Source organism: Electrophorus electricus, chromosome 20, assembly GCF_041902795.1.
Source record: "Electrophorus electricus isolate QZ-2024a chromosome 20, ASM4190279v1, whole genome shotgun sequence".
NCBI lineage: Eukaryota > Metazoa > Chordata > Actinopteri > Gymnotiformes > Gymnotidae > Electrophorus > Electrophorus electricus.
Window position 1 is genome coordinate 827,501 of NC_137516.1, and position 17,500 is coordinate 845,000.

Genomic DNA, 17,500 nt, shown 5'->3' on the forward strand with positions numbered 1-17,500 from the left:
CTCAGACCCTGCCCCCTCCCCCAAGCCCCACCCTCAGGCCACTGGGATGGTGCTTGCAGCGGTTACAGTGCTCCGTCTGGGTGGAGACGCATCAGACCAGCAACAGTGAAACAGAAGTATGGGGCGTGTGTGTGGTTCTTTCTCTAATCTAATGGGGCTTGAGTGTGAGTGTGTGTGTGTGTGTGTGGCGGGGGTGGGTGGTCTTTCTCAGATCTAATGGAAGGGTTTGGTTATCAGACTGATGTTTATCAGAAGGGTACGTTCATCAGACGGTTTTGTGTCTGGTGGTGTAACTGAGAGAATGAAGTGCTGTCATACACAGACATGCTAAAAATGTAGAAACACTGACATGACTCCACCCCCAGGGATAACCCCACCCTCATCATGGCCACCAGTTATGGCTCTTTATTTTTAAATGTGAAATCCTCAAGAGTCTCTCCCTCCTTGATTGGTGTTGGAATACTGGGATTCTGGAGTGAGGAATGGTGTGTGTGTGTGTTATGTGGGCATGTCAATCCTGACAGCATCATCTATGTGGCAGTATGACAGTGGGGGTTTGTATGTTTGTGCGAGGTTTTGGGGTTTAGCGCAGGTTTAATAAAACGTTGCAATGCGATCGCGCTTTTTCCTTTTACCTGGTGACAAAAGGTGAGCTGCAGCTTCAGTGTGGTCTAGTCCAAATGTTTCTTCCCAAACTACTCGCCTGCTTCTTTGTATCCATGCGTGTCCAGAGCCAGATCACCTTACACTAGTTACCCCTCCTGAAGGGTGTGTTGTGTGGTTGTTTTTTCCTTGTTCTGAGGCCTGTTCCTCAGCTATTCCTGTGGGGCAGGTCTGGCTTGGCCGTGATGTCTGAGTGCTCCACACTGTCTCCACGCACTGCTGCACCAGAGAAAGGCTCCGCTGTGGCTGTACACTCACTGTGTTGGAGACCAGAGCATCTGAACACACTCAGCATGTCCTGCTCTCTCGTGTATTACATGCAGACACAAGCTCAAGTGTAGCTGAACGCAACCACTGCGTTTAACACAGCAAAACTGAGGTTGTGTTTAACTCTTCTCAGGCTGTGTTTGATGTGGACAAAAACAAAGGCCTTACCCTTATTGAAGTGTGGGAGGGGCTTACTCCTGACGACATCAGAAAATGCACAGGCACAGATTTTGAGGTGGGTGATGCATGCTGGGAGTTGTAGTGGCAGGTGTCTCTTCAGGAGACATGTCTTTGCAGGGCAATGACGTAATATTCTCTGGGATAAATGAGACAAGTTTGACACATGTATGAGTGTCTGTGATGACGGATTTGAATTAAACTTGAATTTTCTCTCTTCCTAAACAGGTCTCTCCGCACCTACAGCCAATGCAGCAGATCTAACCGCTGTAGCTATGGCACTCCTTGATGTCAGCGGTACCCGGTAGGACGGACGCGTGTCAGATGCTGTCACCAGTCCCGCCGAGTCTAACGCCTAAAGCTGGCATGGGGAAATGACTCAGCCGTGCTAGAAAATAACAGCCAGCTGTAAAATACAAATCCGTCCACCTGATCTTTAGGAAACGTGTCCATGACTGTGGTGTGCAGTGTGATTAGAGGAGCTTAATTCGGAGATGACCGGAATATACATCAGCAGTAAAGGTCAGAATAATTAACGCTTCTGGGGCCCAATCGCTAGATACATGACTGATATTGTGTTGAAACAGATTAAACTCGCCTCTCTCTGTACTGAAACAAACGAACCTGTCTATTCTTTTTTCTTGATCCGCGGAACAGGAACCGTTTTTTTTTCCACATTTAGCGTTGCGTCGATGCACGCGAGCACGGGGAGGCCCATGCGGTTTGTACATAATAAAGGTTTCTGTCGTAGAGGCTTCGTTTGTGTCATTTGTGACTTGGTGCATTTACATCCGTCGCCGCGCTCAGACAGGCTGCCCTGCCCTGCGACTTGTCGTCCCGCCGTGAGGTTGCGTCCTGCTCGCGGGTGCGGTCTCCCTGCCAGTGCACCGCCTAGCAGATGCACAGCAGCCTGATGCTCGTCTGCACGTTTTAATGCAAAATGGAGCAGATTTCGCCCGCGCTATAGTAGCCATAAACGGGGATACAGGGCGGTTGTGAACGAGCTCAAACGAATTAATTATACAGACGAGGGAACATCACCGTCTACAGGGCCACGCGGACGCCGCCAGCGAGCGCGCGTTTGCGGAGACGTTTAGTGCGAGCTGGAGGCTGGAACACTGTCGTGCGTGCGCGCCGTCTCGGGGGTGTGGCAACGCTGGCGCTGTGAACTCGCGCACGGGCTCGCTGACAGAGGAACGAGCTCGTGCAGGGAGCACTCTGCGCGCACAGAACGAGCACGGAGCGCACGCGAAGCGGCGGCATGGCATCGTCCCAGGGGAAAGGTGAACTCCGCTACGCGGACTGGATGGCGAGTTTGCCCGAGAACCTGCACGCTCTGCCTCTCACGAACCTCGCGATACCGGGTGAGTGCGCGGTAGCCCTGGTGCGCATCGAGAGAAACGCGCTCCGGACTGCGCGGAGCGTCGTGTGCGCTTGTGCCCTGTCCTAAATAAAGCCGTTGAACTTAACGCGCGTGTCGTAGTGCGTGCTCGTCGCGGAACTCTTGATCTCAGCGCGGATCCACTGCTGATGTGCTTTAGCAAGTGTGCGTCTGACATTGGTAAATAGCGCCGTGCGTTTAGCAAGCGTGTGTGTGTCTGACGATGACGGGTGAAGGAGATCGAACATGACACTTGTTGCTCGGGGCCGGGAGGAGACACGTGTGCGGTTACGCGTGGACGCCCGCCGCCGGCGCACGCCCGCTGGGCTGGGCTGGGCTGGGCTGGGCTGGGCTGGGTTCGGAGGCAAGCACAGGCTTCTCTTTGGCACTTTATTGCGAATGGTTAAATGTCGGTGTGTAACGGTACTTCAGCACGCACAATGGGGCGGCTTGTCCCTCTCCGACGCGTTTTTTTCACGTGACTCCGCTGCCCGTGTCAGATGTTTGGCGTCTAGTCTCGCGGTGAACCGTGAGCGTAAGCAAGGTGGCTCGCGTCCCCACGTTAAGACAAGCGCACGCACTAATTATGTACCCATACCTGTACGAGGAACAAACCCAAAGCGTAAAAGCCGTCGTATCCGGTCGTGTAAATGGAGCTGACTCCGCTTGCCTTGGCCGTTACGCATTCAGACCGCCGCGTTTGTTACAATGTTCGTGTAAAAACATCCGTGTGTGTGTGTTCGCTGTGTAATAAAGGGTAATGTATAGGGCTGCAGAAACCTTGACTCCTGATACCTGTGTGTGTGTGAGCGCGAGAGAGAGATGGGGTTTCTGGAGTGATTTGACGTCCCGTTGCTGCATCTCTGACGCACGACTGGCGCGCTCTCAGCCATCTGTCACTGCTGGACGGAGTTTACCAAAGCTGGAGCCTCCCTGGAAAAATCATTAATTTCAGTAGGATCAGTACTTAAGGAATTAGCATATGACCTGTTAAATATGAACTTATATATGATTTGTTATCTTCGACTTGTTAAATATGACCTGTTGTATATTCTGCTTTCAGCAGTGGTCGTATGACCTATCTAGTTTTGTTAATCACTGGAATGTCAGAACCCGTAAGTGGGAAGCCTGTACAGCTCTACTCCACAGTGAGTTACCCAGTTTAATCACATGACCAGGATAGTTTGACATCACAGTGAGAGTATAACCCTGAAACAGCTTGTCTTCATAAAAACTACACATAGACACTTTAAATTCATAGAACCGTGATCACGTTAATTACGTTAAGATGGTTTGGTGTGAAATGATTTGTCTCCCTCTGACCCTCCAACCTTTCAAGGGTCATGAGGCAGGACTACATCTACACAACTACGTCAAACCACCCTAAAAAAATCTGCTCCATTTTACACGTTTCCTGCTTCTGGTGAATTATGGGAAAAGATTCCAGGAATGATTGGTTCCCACACAAACATAATAAGCCCTGCAGTGAGAGGTCACAGAACCGAGAGATGACGGCACCCTCCACAGGCTGAGCATATTATTACCTGAGGTATAGGTGGGTAATGACCTGTCAGAGCTTCTCTTCCAGTTTGTGATATTTCAGGGAAATGAACAGTCCTACTGAACATTTTGATTAATAGTTACCTGCACATCCCATGATTTCCTCCCAAAAGGCCCTTGAACTCAAATTGAGTCACTTTAATGTTTATTCATTCATGTCAGCAGGGTCATCTAAGCATGTGTAGGCTCGGGCTGTTGTCCTGGCCCTGATCTAGACAACTTTATAGCTGTTTCCTCTTCACCCCACAGCGGGAAGGTCACTCAGCACAGTGGGAGAGTCAAGTTTCTGATTCTTTTCATTGGGTATCTGAGTGTGCCTGTGTGTTTCAGATGAGCCTGTGTGTGTCTGCTGCTGGTGTCTCCTGGAGGGAGTAGAGACATCACTGATGTCTCACACTCTCCCATCTCAACATCACTGATTGATCTGAATATAGAGGCGCTTAGGAATGAGGTTTTATCTTTTGCAGTAACCTCACACACACACGCTCACAGACATGCATGCACACAGTATGACGTTCCTTTGTGAGTTCCATAAGAGTGAGGCAGACCTGGGGTGAAGTGGTTTGTGTTGTTTTCAGCACTGAGAGACTTTCCCGTCTGGATCACAGCAAATGAAGCTTCACCAGTCTCTGTGTCCTCTCCTCGCTGCTGGTCCATGGCTCTGATGAGGTCGTGACCCTGTTACACCTGCTTTAGTCAGACCTCTGAGACCGTGCAGCGCCGGGACAGCTCTGCCGATAGGCTGGATGATGGTCTGGGCCGCAGTCCAGGACACGATGACTGAGCTGAAAGACTCGTTAGCCGAGTCTCTACCGTGTTGTGGCATTTGGCTTGAAGGTCATCAGTAAAACGGCAGTGGACATTAACATGGAGAAATGTCTGAATGTCCAGCAGCTCATGGGGGATGTAGTTCTTGCTGAAGATTCCTCTGAGTGCCTGTTTCTTTTCACCAGAACGTCGTTATTTATTCTCCTCCTAGCTCACCATGTCACTAACTTTTATATGACGTACACCTGAGTCACCTACTGCTGAGGAGCAAGAACAACTGGGAAAAGACAGTGTGGCCTGAAGGTTTCCTTGAGAAAAAGATCGGACATTTAAGAAAGAGTTAAACGTATTGCACTACACACTGCTGTGGTGAGAGGCAGACGCCTGGTTCAGAGAAACGCAAATATACAGCTCACTGTGTGAACTGTGGGGTAGTGTCAGTTAGGAGACTTTAACCTTGGATTAGTCAAAGAAGGGTGCCATTAAAGCAGGTGATAATCGCAGTGAAAAAAAATGCAGTGGTGAGCTTAACAATAGAAAATAACCTGGCACACAGAGAAGTCCTGTGAGCGGATGAATTGTGGAATTAATTCAAGAAACACCTACACCATTCAGTAGGTGTACCTTAACATGGCAGAAGGACACAGACACCAGACACACTACTAAAGAAAACATATTTCAAAAAGAAGAATATGACTTGTATAGAGAAAGCACTGGGAATGACTGTGTTGCAGGTTGATAGAGCACTACTTGGCAAAACATCCAGGATCTGCTGAGGTTTACTGAATTTTTATGGAAGTCATTGTTTTTATGAAGGTTATATTTTTCCCTTTCAGATTTTTTGTGTGCTGTGATTTTTTAAAAATTTGAGAACTGCTCCGACTCCGCTGTAAATCTTCGAAAACATGGAACACGTTAGAAAGCAAAATCCCACTTGTGTACTGGGTCTGTCACACTCTGTTTATGTGTGCCATATCTCATCAACTCCACTGGTCTTCTGAACATCTAGTAGTGTGTTTGGCTTCTTTTGGTCATCAGAACTGCACTCCTGGTCTTGGAGTCTACAGGTGTTGTGCAGTACCCCTGCAGTGTGCAGACGTTGGACGTCTCGTCAGCTGCACAGTCTTGCTGTGAAAAGCCTCCTTGTCTCCATCTTGTCTCCATCTTGTCTCACACATACTTGGGACTGAGACTTGCACCTTGCCATGCTGGTTTTCCAGGCTCCTGCTCTTTACTAACAACATTGTCACCGCATGTGATCGTATGCTGTTGTCTGCTGCTCCCTGATGAGGGGCGTGTCCTCACCAGTGCAGTTTGCATCTGATTGGTTCTGAGCATTGTGTTTGCTGCGGCTTCTCTCTGCTGCTGTTCACAGAAACACTCGCTAGCAGTTCTTTCCTTTTCACTTCACTCCCGGTGTGTGAAAAGCTCAGGCTGACAGAACTGTGAGATGCAGGCGTGGTCACAGGCTTTACTCGCACTTTACACTACGCACCACAGTCACGTGACCTACGACTTGCACCACGGCGTGTGGGGGGGGGAGATTATTTGATGATCCTGCCTTGTGGGGATCGTTAACACTGAAGGGGCGGGGCTGAGGTGCGCTGACAGGCGGGGTCATGCGGAGCAGTTTTAAAGTGGAGCTGGTGCTTTACAGTTAGTTAAGTTCTTAATATCTTCTCATGCTAAAGACTGTTTAGCACGTTAACCACAAGTGTAACACGCTGTAACACGTGTGCTGGAAAATGATTACTGGACAGACCCAGTGTTGCCATAATATAGCAAAACAATGAACATATTTTTATTGCCATTGTACTGTATATGACATTTCAATAAATTAGTGATCTCTTTATACACATACTCCACACCTATCGAACAGATGTAATTCACCATTCATGTTACCACTGTTGACTCACCTGACCTGACCTGGAGATCTGTTCTCTGTGTGTGTTGTGTCAACATTTATTGGCCTCTTTGATGAGTGGCCTGGTTTTGACCAAAGGCCAGGTGTTTATTAAAACATTTATGCATTAAATGCACATATAAATACGGTTCATACAAAACCTTATCAATAAAACATGAACTGATCTACATGCGTTCATGAATGCATAGCCAACATAACCAGGATCTCCTGTTGTTTTATGACAGCTCATTAATGAGTGTGGCTATTGGAAATATGGAAGTGTTGTGCAGAGAACAAGACAATGAACAGCAGAACCGAGCTAAAATGAACTGGAGTGTGTTAGTACTACTCAATATTAGAGTGAGTGTGAGTCTTTCCAAAGCCCTAAATACACACAGAATGCTAATTTTGATAGTAGCTCATAGTGTGGGTAGTTCATACCCTGCAGAGATGCCGTGCTTGGAGGAACTGGGCCTCTCCGTACTGGACTGGGAGGTGATTTATGACATTGGTGTCATATTGGACCATGAAGTTATTTGACCTGCTATCCCTGGTAGTCTTGGCACTGAGGTTAGCAGGCTGGTCTGTAATGAGGGAGTGGTGCTCTGGTCTCTGATCTTCTGCCCTGAAACCACCACATTGTGATGACCAGATGAGTGCGAGTGGGTCTAACGGTCTGCTGGCTCACCCCTGGACCTGCATATCCGGTTCGGGGTTGGTCTGTTCTGTGGCTGTTCGGATGACCCTGGTGTTTCTTGAGCAGGGGCTGTTTTGATTAAATGGATCTGCTAGGTTTTATTAAAAATGTTGACGTGTGTGTTCATAGATGTTTTCCTGAGGCCGCCTTCTAGAGAGACATGCCTGCTGATTGTGTTCTCAGACCCTCCTCCCTGTTTTCACACGACCAGCGTCCTGGGTGGAGCCCAGTAAGGACACGTGCGCAATAGTGTGGAATCAGAGCCAGAGCTAGGAACACCAAGTTTTCCCATAATGCTTTCAGTAATCAGGAACCAGGGGATGTGATGTCTGACTCGCTGACTGGAGACACGCGGACACTTCGAGGTGAACATGCAGAGTTTTACAGTAAACTGACACTTTCTCTCTCTCTCTCTCTCTCTCTCTCTAACTTTATTTAGCATCCTTCTTTGCAGCACTGCCATGGCCTGTTAAAGCGCTCTGCTCCTGTGCTAATGTGTGTTGAGCACGGTCCGCCGTGAGATGCCTTGTTTCTCCTCCGGTCCCACAACACATTCCCTCCTCATTCTCCCTTCTAATGTAGCAGCGTCCGGAGTATCCAGTTTCCTTTTCCACACAGTCACAGTGCATCTTCTTAACAGTGGTGTGGAATCAGAAGAGAAAAGAGTGTGATTGAACTGAGGACACTCGGTGAGAGTGTGAGAGGGGAGTGCGAGAGACGTGCTCCTCTCTGAGAGCCTCTGAGCTCTCCACGGTGAGCGTGCAGGGTCCTGACATGCACTGACACCCTGGACAGCAGGTAGCAGTTTCTAGAACCTAAATGTCATGGTGGCCTGTCACGGTACTCTTGTGCGCTAGTGATGTTCTTCTCCTGAGGTTTCTCCTGTCCTACAGGATCTCATGACTCCTTCAGCTTCTACATAGACGAGGCGTCCCCCGTCGGTCCGGAGCAACCCGACACCGTGCAGAACTTCGTCTCCGTCTTCGGCACCGTGGCCAAGAAGCTGATGAGGAAATGGCTGGCCACGCAGACCATGAACTTCTCCAGTCAGCTGGAGGCAGGCATCCGCTTCTTTGACCTCCGCATCTCCACCAAGCCGCGAGACCCCGACAACGAGCTGTACTTCGCCCACGGGCTGTTCAGTGCCACAGTGCGAGAGGGCCTGGAGCAGATCAATGCCTTCCTGGCCTCGCACGCACGGGAGGTCGTCTTTCTGGACTTCAACCACTTCTATGGAGTCCAGAACCTCCACCACGAGAAGCTGGTACAGATGCTGCGTCTGGTGTTCGGCGAGCGCCTGTGCCCCGTCGTCTTCGCTCAGGAGGTCAGTCTGAAGTACCTGTGGGAGAAGGAGTACCAGGTCCTGGTGTTCTACCACAACCCCATGGCATTGGAGGTGCCCTTCCTGTGGCCTGGTCAGATGATGCCGGCCCCCTGGGCCAACACCACAGACCCCGACAAGCTGATCCAGTTCCTGCAGGCTGCCGTGACCGACCGCCGACGCAAGGGAACCTTCTTCGTGTCCCAGATGGTTCTGACACCCAAAGCTAGCACAGTAATGAAAGGGGTTGCCAGCGGCTTGAGAGAGACCATCACAGAGAGGTACACACAGATGTTCATTACCCACAATGCACCAGTGTCTGCTGGATAGCTGAAAGTATAGGCAGAAGTGTTTCTGGGCTTGGTTATGTTTCCTTGGTCATGACACTGGTGAGGTGTGAGTGTGGGGAGGTGGAGGTGTGTGAGTGTGTAGGAGGTGGAGGGGTTAGTGTGGTGTGGTGAGTGGGGAGGTGGAGGTGGGTGTGTGTGGCGAGGTGGAGGGGTGAGTGTGGTGTGGTGGGTGTGAGTGTGGGGAGGCGGAGGTGGGTGTGGAGGTGGAGGTGTGAGTGTAGGGAGGTGGAGGGGTGAGTGTGGTGTGGTGGGTGTGTGAGTGTGGGGAGGTGGAGGTGGGTGTGTGTGAGTGTAGGGAGGTGGAGGGGTGAGTGTGGTGTGGTGGGTGTGAGTGTGGGGAGTTGGATGTGGGTGTATGGAGGTGGAGGTGTGAGTGTAGGGAGCTGGAGGGGTGAGTGTGGTGTGGTGGGTGTGAGTGTGGGGAGTTGGATGTGGGTGTATGGAGGTGGAGGTGTGAGTGTAGGGAGGTGGAGGGGTGAGTGTGGTGTGGTGGGTGTGAGTGTGGGGAGTTGGATGTGGGTGTATGGAGGTGGAGGTGTGAGTGTAGGGAGGTGGAGGGGTGAGTGTGGTGTGGTGGGTGTGAGTGTGGGGAGTTGGATGTGGGTGTATGGAGGTGGAGGTGTGAGTGTAGGGAGGTGGAGGGGTGAGTGTGGTGTGGTGGGTGTGTAGGGAGGCGGAGGGGTGAGTGTGGTGTGGTGGGTGTGTAGGGAGGCGGAGGGGTGAGTGTGGAGGCTGGCCAGACTCGGTCCCTCTCGTTCTCTCTTCTCCTATCTGTCTGAAAACGACAACATTATTACTGGAGATCTTTTGAAACTCTTTTCGACTGAATATATTACGATAATGCAACAAATCCCTGCCTCTGTAGTCAGTCAGATGTAATGACATGTAAATGTATCCATCAGGGTGAGAAGGCACTGGGCAGAGTGCAGGCCACCTCTGCTGGGACCTTGGACAGTGTAGTGTGAAACTCTCCCAACATTCACTCCCTGTGTGTGTGTGCGTGCTGTCTTTACAGAGCCCTTCCCGGTATGATGCAGTGGGTACGTTCTCAGCGTCCAGGAGAGAGTGGTGTGAACATCATCACGGCCGACTTTGTGGAGCTGGGTGAGTTCATCAGCGCGGTTATCACCCTCAACTACTACCTGGGTGAAGATGAAGAGAACGTCACCTGAGCAACCATCACCGCCCGCACCTGGATACACCCGCATTGCGTGCTCGCTCTCTCTCTCTCTCGCTCCCTTTTTCTTTCTCTCTCTCTCTCGCTCCCTTTTTCTTCCTTTCTCTCACTCTGTCCCTCTCCTCCTCTCTGAAAAGTCGCCTTCCTCTGACATTTCTAGGGCTACTGAATTAAAGGCAGGGCGGTCCGAAGGCAGACGCAGTGTGTTGGACTGAGGACAGAGGTGAAGGGGAGGAACTCTTGAGTTGTGTGTGTGTGTGTGTGTGTGTGTGTGTGTGTGTGTGTGTGTGAGAGTGTGTGAGTGTGTGTGTAAATGAGTTTGCTCCTGCTATGTGATTTGCAGTAGTAACCGGTGCATCACAGATTCCTGTCCTGACTCTGTGTAGTAACGGTGACATATTAACTCCTGTCATGGTGAATAAATGTAGTCTGTGCAGTGACTGTGACCCTATAGTAGGTGTAACTGCAGTGGTGTAACTTGTATGATCGTCAGTTTGTAAATATGTGTAAACCGGTTGAATTTATTATCCGTCATGCCACACACGTCATGATAAGGTTCGGTTGTTTAGTACGTTCCTGTTTTTTACGTGAATGAATAGATTCAGCATTGTACCAACATGTGACTTACCCCACCGTCCTCAGTGGAAATGTGTGTGTTATTTCCCCGACGCACTCGGCAGACCAAAGCAGCTGGTGTGTGTGTGTGCATTACGTGATTGTGGGGTGAGGAGGTAAGCGATTGCAACACACATACTGACTCTTGGTGTCCGCAGTATTTCAGAATGAGTGTGTGCCTGGAAAAGTAGTGTGATGGAATAACTCGCCACCCATCCTCCTCCCTAGCACTAGCTCACTGGGGTTCCAGTAACACCAACGCGTTGATGTGTGGTGTTCTGTCTGCTACCTGCAACTGTCACCTGACTTTCCCCAAAGTGCTCTGCTGTGGTTGTCGGTCAAATGAAATGGGCCAGCAGGTGGCGCTGTGTTTGAGACTACTACGGCAGGGGTGTTTACCATGTTTGCAAAACTAGCTGTCTTATGAACTATTCTTGTCAATTGTAATGACACTTTCTCAGCCGTGTGACCGGACCATCAGATGTGACGCACTGTATTACTGCATGTTCCTGTGACAGTCCATTAGTTCTCTGTAGAATTTCATTGGTCAGTGTCTTAATGCAAATTCCAAATTGGTGAATTCTTATCAATGAGGTGTAAAATAAATGTAAATAATGAATTTATGCTGTCAGACCTTTATTTTCCCTCCATCTAAACAACAGTAAAAATCTTGTTTTCATGTTGTGTATTCTACTGCTAATAACTCACCTCAGGTTTACCGACACCTACCAAACTCATAGACTGAAGTATGTCTTCGTAAATGAAAGGGAGCGTGTGTGAGCATCTCCAGGGGTCACGGAGGGATGGCCGTAGGCAGCAGGCCGGGTGTGGTGTCCCTCAAGGCCCGATGCAGGTTGTGTGGACCAAGCAGAAAAATGAGCCACTGCGTTTGGATTCTACTGCGATGCAAATGAGAATTAGATTTCCGTAAACAGCAGATAAGGAAGCCTGCTGCAGGTTTTGTGTGGTCAGCAGAGTCTTTCCTATTCTGATGCATGTAACAGCTTGTGTCCTCATTACATGTTTCCACAACAAGACAAAGGCTTGACACAGCTGGGCAGGGACCTCACTGAGGGGAGGGTGGGAGGGAGGCAGAGTGATGAGAGAAAGAGCGAGAGAAGTGTTCTCCATCTCCAGAAGGCCACACCTTTTTCGCCAGTTACATCTGCAGGAGTCAGCGTCAGGACTGCTCACGATGAACCGTCCACTGTTACAACATGGACTGCACACAAGAAGCACAAGCACTCGTGTGCAGTTCTGCCACAGATCCTGAGGTGAACATGCTGTCAACACGCTTCAAACATGTCACGTGCTCAGTATATCTCAGAGCAGAAAAGGACGTTTGAGAACTCATGATGCACAAATGTACAATTAATGTTCAGTTTTATAAACTGTTGAAGGTGGATTTGATTCAGTTTAATACAAGAGCGTTAGAGATTCATTAAAGATTAATGCAATCTGCAAACTACTAATACTATTACTACTACTAATAAAAATAACAATAACAAGAAGAACAATAATAATATTTTTATGATAGTTTTACTGACTTTCTGTGAGTGTACATGTCCTAACTGAGCTTTATAGAACACTTTATACGAATCTTTTCTTGATCCTTTTCTGATCTTTTTAGATGTTCTCTGATCTACAGTGTTCCCTGGTGGTTTTATCTTCCAGCTATTATAGCATAAAGCAGATGATGGTTGTGAGATGAGTCTTACAGGCCATGCCAGACTGGGTTCGGTGGATTGTGTAGCTCTCAGTTCGTGGTCTAGTCTTGACACAATTATTAATCTGATGTGTGACTCTGTTGGCTGTGAACCATAATCAATTATTCTTCTCACACAACTCTAATTTACAGTCTGTAAATCTTTGCCCCTGTTCCTTCATGTATAACTTGGTCCCCTATTCCCTAAACCCTCACCACACCCCCTAGTCTATAACACTGTTCCCTAGCCCCTATCCCTACCCTTTAGACCCTCTCCATCCACTGATCCCAGGACGTAACGCTAAACCGTAGCTTACCCTATCAAACTAACACCCAAGGCTCACCCATTCCTAGCATCCACAGAGCTCTCATTTGAGCCATAATCCCAGCCCTGGTGTACTGAAGACCTTCCGTCTTAATCCCACCATTCAATCAAAAATAATCCAGGATTTGTAAGTACACACTAATGTGTGTCTGTGTGTGGGTGAGTGTGTGTGTGTGTGTGTGTGAGTGTGTGTGTAATAGAGAAGAGACAAAAAGACAGCTCTGACCATCACTGCCACCATATCTAAAAATAAATCAGATTATAAAGTAAAAAAAACCCTATTTGGAACATTAGGATTATGAAATTAACACTGAAAGCAAAGTAGAAGCATCTTATGAATTATCAGAGTATCTCCTTTCTGTCAGAGACCCACAGCAGAGACACAGTGACCACAGCCTGGCTACAGACGAGGACAGACAGACAGACCAGGTGCTCACTGCACGACGTGTGGGTGAGACAAAACTATAAATCTAAAACTTTATGCCACATTGCTGTAACATGGCCATTAAAAGCTGCACCTATTAAAGCAGAAAGTGTCATGTGTGGAGGTGAGAGACGGTGACAACGTCCCCCGTCCTGCTGCTCAGACTCAATTACACCACAAACCACTTCTCTGCTAAAAATATTTACACATTTCCAAGCTATAGTATCAGATTATCATGGTATAGTATTTTATCATCTTAACGTTGTTAATACTGTTTAATTATTGTTATTACTGAAGCTGTTTTTAATAATGTAGCTACTAACCATTTTTAACATGTTAAACCTTTATGCATTTTATTAAACTCAATATTGTATTACAAGGTCATACTAATAAGGAAGGACCACCACTTTAACTGACAGAGAGAGAGAGAGAGAGAGAGAGAGAGAGACTGACTGTAAACGGATGAGAGCAGCAGCTCTGCAGTGGGGGTGTTGGTTATATGATAGATAATCCACTTCCTTTTGGTCTGAGTTATGAGTGTGGGAGGAGACTAGTGTTGGTCTAGGGGAGACTCCTCTCAGCTCGCTAATGTGACCACAGTCTTCCGCTTAAGAACCCAAAAGAAAAAACTTATGAAAATAATTTAGATTCACTAAAAACAAAAACACAGCCAAATAGTTTTAAAGTGACTCCACTACCAAAGTGATTACTGGATAGAGCTATGTGTATGTGTGTGTGTGTGTGTGTGTGTGTGTGTGTGTGTGTGTGTGTGTGTGTGTATGTATGTATGTATGTATGTATGTATGTAAGTGTGTGTAGCCCTGTTCAGTTGTACTGGTGTGTGAGTGTGTGTGTAGTCATGTTCAGTTGTATTGGTCTCCACCCATAATCATATGTCATTTAGAAATACATTCACTGCTGCTCATTCTTTATCCTGTAGAGTTTCTCATAAAGTGTCTTATTTTCATAAACATAAACGAACAAACACTGAAAACCTGGAGGCACACAGTACTTAACCCTAACTCTGACTTTAACCCTAACTCTAACCTTAACTCTAACCTTAACTCTAACCTTAACTCTAACCTTAACTCTAACCTTAACCCTAACCCTAACTCTAACCTTAACTCTAACCTTAACCCTAACTCTGACCCTAACCCTAACTCTGACCCTGACCTTAACCCTGACCTTAACCCTAACCCCTAACTCTAACCCTGACCTTGACCCTAAACCTAACACTAACTCTTATCCTATCCCTGACCCTAACTCTAACCCTGACCCTGTTCAATATATGATTTGCTGTAGCTACACACACACACACACACACACACACACACACACTCTGCCTGCAAGCAGTAACCATATCATGCCAGCACTGGTAAATTCATGCACTGTATTTGCAAAAACAGAAGATACTCAGACAATGTGATGCTGACTGTGTGTGAGAGAGGAGACAGGGTGAGTGCGTCACTCTGACGTGTGTATATGATACATGACGACACACCGCCTGCTGCGTGAGTGGCTGGGCGGGGAGGGGCTTGCTGAGAAACCCAATTACCTCTTAATTATGCAAATGAGCGAATGGGTTAGGTCACGTGACCTGGGGCGTCATCAGCGCAGGACAGAAACCGCACATGCCGCAGGCTCGCGGAGAACGCGTGGCGCTTGGTCGCCACCTAGTGGCGGGACGCACGTGTTTTATCCCGCGAGCATGCAGAGCTCCCAACCCCAGAGGAAACCAAAACAGCTTTTGCCCTCTCGGGTTAAACACAAAGGTAACGAGGAATGTCTCTGGGCATGTATGCACATGTACTGGCCTTCATATTTCTGTAGAGGAGAAAGGTCAGATACTTTGTCTAGTAACCAAAGGGACACTTTCTTTGCCTTTATAACCATTATAAATTGTTTAGTAAAGAAACTCTTCCCCACATGGTGCATGTGTTTTACTAGCAGTCCCTCAGTTCTCAGGAAGCCAAAAATAAATGAACAAAAAACCCAAAACAAAGTGGAAGTTCTGTTCTCTCTACCCTCCCCTCTCTTCCTCTCTCTCACTTTCCTTTCCTCCCTCTAACCCCCCCCCCCCCCCCCCCCCCAACATCTGTGCTCTTATGAGGAGTTTCCTTGGTTGAGAAACCTTGTTTTTCTATGCCACAGTGAGGGTTCGAGAGCTCCGGGAGACGCACTAAAACTTGAAGCATACACAGTGTGAGGAGCCGTGCGCGCACACGCGCGCGCACACACACACACACACACACGTGTGTACGTCGACTGCACACAGGTCTGCACCATGACTAAGGTAAGTAAAATGACTCCGACCCATAGCTGGGACAGCTGGGTGATTTGACGTGAGGCTAGTTCGACTTAAAAGGGGTCTGTTATGGTAAGAACTTTGGTCGAGGTTTTCACGATGTTCTCTCCTCAGTCTGGCTACTACAGGGCTGTGCTGTTTCTGTCCAGTCTGTTGCATGAAGCAGTCCAGCAGCTGTAAGCACAACACTCTCTCTCTCTCTCTTTCTCTCTCTCTCTTTCTCTATCTCTCTTTCTCTGTGTTGGTCTCTTTCTCTCGCTGTCTTTTTCTGTGTCGTTCTGTCTTTCCCTGACTCTCTCTCTTGTTTAAAGCGTTGACTGTATGAGGTAGGTCTATACTGTGCTGTGTTTCCACAGTCCCATGCGCCGATCTGAGCTGGTAGACTGTGTGTGGGTAGAATGGTCATCCTGGAGCCCCTGTGATCCCTGCTCTAACACACAGGTGGGGACCGGCAGATAAATCAATCCTAAACGAATAACCGTGTGGGTTTGCACTGCACTGAATGAACCGTAGCTGCGTGTGCTCCAGGCAGCATTAGGGAGCGTTACAGGGCACACACATGTTGGGTGCATTAGCATTGCAGTCCTGGCCCCCAGACCAACGCAGAGATGCGTCAATGTGTTTCAGACGCAGATCCGCTCCATGAAGGTCTACTCCCAGTTTGGTGGCCAACCGTGTTCTGGGATGTCACTCCGGACACAGGCGTGTAGAAGTACTCAGGGCTGCCCCCTAGAGGACGGCTGTGGTGACCGCTTCCGCTGTCAGTCTGGTAAAGCTCTCTACACTTGTGTAAATGTGTGAATGTGAGTTTGGAAGGTGAGTGATATGGACAGTGTGTTTGGTATGGACAGTGTGTTTGGTGTGTGTGTGCAGGACAGTGCATTAGCTGGACTCTAGTGTGTAACGGTGATCAGGACTGTGAGGAGGATGGATCAGACGAGCACCACTGCAATAGTGAAGGAGTCTGTGACCTGCAGAAACCTCCGCCACAGATAGAGCTCACCGGCCTGGGGTAACGGAGCTCTCTCTCTCTCTCTCTCTCTCTCTCTCTCTCTCTCACACTCACGTACACACTTACGCACACACGCACACTCACACGCACACGCACACAGACTCACACTCACACACAGACACTCACACACTCTCACACACAGACACTCACACACACAGTCATGCTCATACTCACACACACACACACACACTCACGTACACACTTACACAGACACACACACACACTCACGCACACAGACTCACACACACTCACACACAGACACTCACACACACACACAGTCATGCTCAAACTCACACATACACACACATACACTCACGTACACACTTACACAGACTCACACACACGCACACACTCACACACAGACACACACACACTCACACACACAGTCATGCTCACACTCAGAGTTGTGTGTATTGTGGTTGTAAGGTTTGACGCGGTGACAAAGCGGTTCCGTGGGACTGTCATTAACACTAAAAGTTTTGGTGGACAGTGTCAGAAGACTTTCAGTGGAGACCATCAAGACTTCTACAGACTGCCTCAGAGTGTCCTCACATACACCTTCCAGGTAAGAGACAAAGAGACATGTCCTCACTAACAGCCGAGAGACAGAAACGGGCTGTAACTCTGTTTGTTTACACCTCGATCTGCTCCACGAGCTCTGCAGTTTCTCTACAGTTCAAAAGAGTTTAATTTTGATTAACTTTCAATTTCATAAATCCCAGAGGGAAACAGGGAGGGTGAGTGGGTGGGAGAAACCACAAAGGATGAGGACCCCCCCCATCCTTTTTGGTTTCTGCCACCCACTCACCCTCCCTGGGGGTCATGGGGGAGGAGCCATGGGGCACAGGGG

At 48.5% G+C, this 17,500-nt stretch overlaps 3 protein-coding genes across 8 annotated transcripts in view; all 3 read left to right on the forward strand.

Annotated features, from left to right (window-relative positions):
- oxct1a (3-oxoacid CoA transferase 1a) overlaps positions 1-1,857 on the forward strand; it is a 21,979-nt gene extending 20,122 nt beyond the window's left edge. For both annotated transcript variants that reach the window (XM_027026188.3, XM_027026189.3), the window contains 2 exons: positions 1,064-1,165; positions 1,336-1,857. In XM_027026188.3, the coding sequence (XP_026881989.1) occupies positions 1,064-1,165; positions 1,336-1,371 (138 nt within the window). In that variant the 3' untranslated portion in view covers positions 1,372-1,857. The remainder of the gene's footprint in view (positions 1-1,063; positions 1,166-1,335) is intronic.
- A 140-nt stretch (positions 1,858-1,997) lies between these two features.
- Positions 1,998-11,498, forward strand: plcxd3 (phosphatidylinositol-specific phospholipase C, X domain containing 3). 2 transcript variants are annotated; one of them, XM_027026190.3, is made up of 3 exons: positions 1,998-2,471; positions 8,310-9,018; positions 10,103-11,498. In XM_027026190.3, the coding sequence occupies exons 1-3, from the start codon at positions 2,369-2,371 to the stop codon at positions 10,257-10,259; spliced, it is 969 nt and encodes a 322-aa protein (XP_026881991.2). In that variant the 5' UTR covers positions 1,998-2,368; the 3' UTR covers positions 10,260-11,498. The 2 variants fall into 2 exon arrangements, with proteins under 2 accessions (XP_026881991.2, XP_081559200.1); XM_081703074.1 differs by lacking the exon at positions 1,998-2,471 and adding an exon at positions 2,478-7,781.
- A 3,961-nt stretch (positions 11,499-15,459) lies between these two features.
- Positions 15,460-17,500, forward strand: part of c7a (complement component 7a) — a 23,404-nt gene continuing 21,363 nt past the window's right edge. For 2 of the 4 annotated variants that reach the window (XR_014118916.1, XM_081703663.1), the window contains exons 1-6: positions 15,460-15,626; positions 15,753-15,814; positions 15,995-16,079; positions 16,266-16,407; positions 16,512-16,650; positions 17,077-17,215. Coding sequence is in view for 2 of the 4 variants with exons in the window: in XM_081703663.1 (XP_081559789.1) it covers positions 15,618-15,626; positions 15,753-15,814; positions 15,995-16,079; positions 16,266-16,407; positions 16,512-16,650; positions 17,077-17,215 (576 nt within the window). In the remaining 2 variants the exon portion in view is untranslated. The remainder of the gene's footprint in view (positions 15,627-15,752; positions 15,815-15,994; positions 16,080-16,265; positions 16,408-16,511; positions 16,651-17,076; positions 17,216-17,500) is intronic. The other 2 variants (XR_014118917.1, XM_035536175.2) reach the window with 1 other exon arrangement.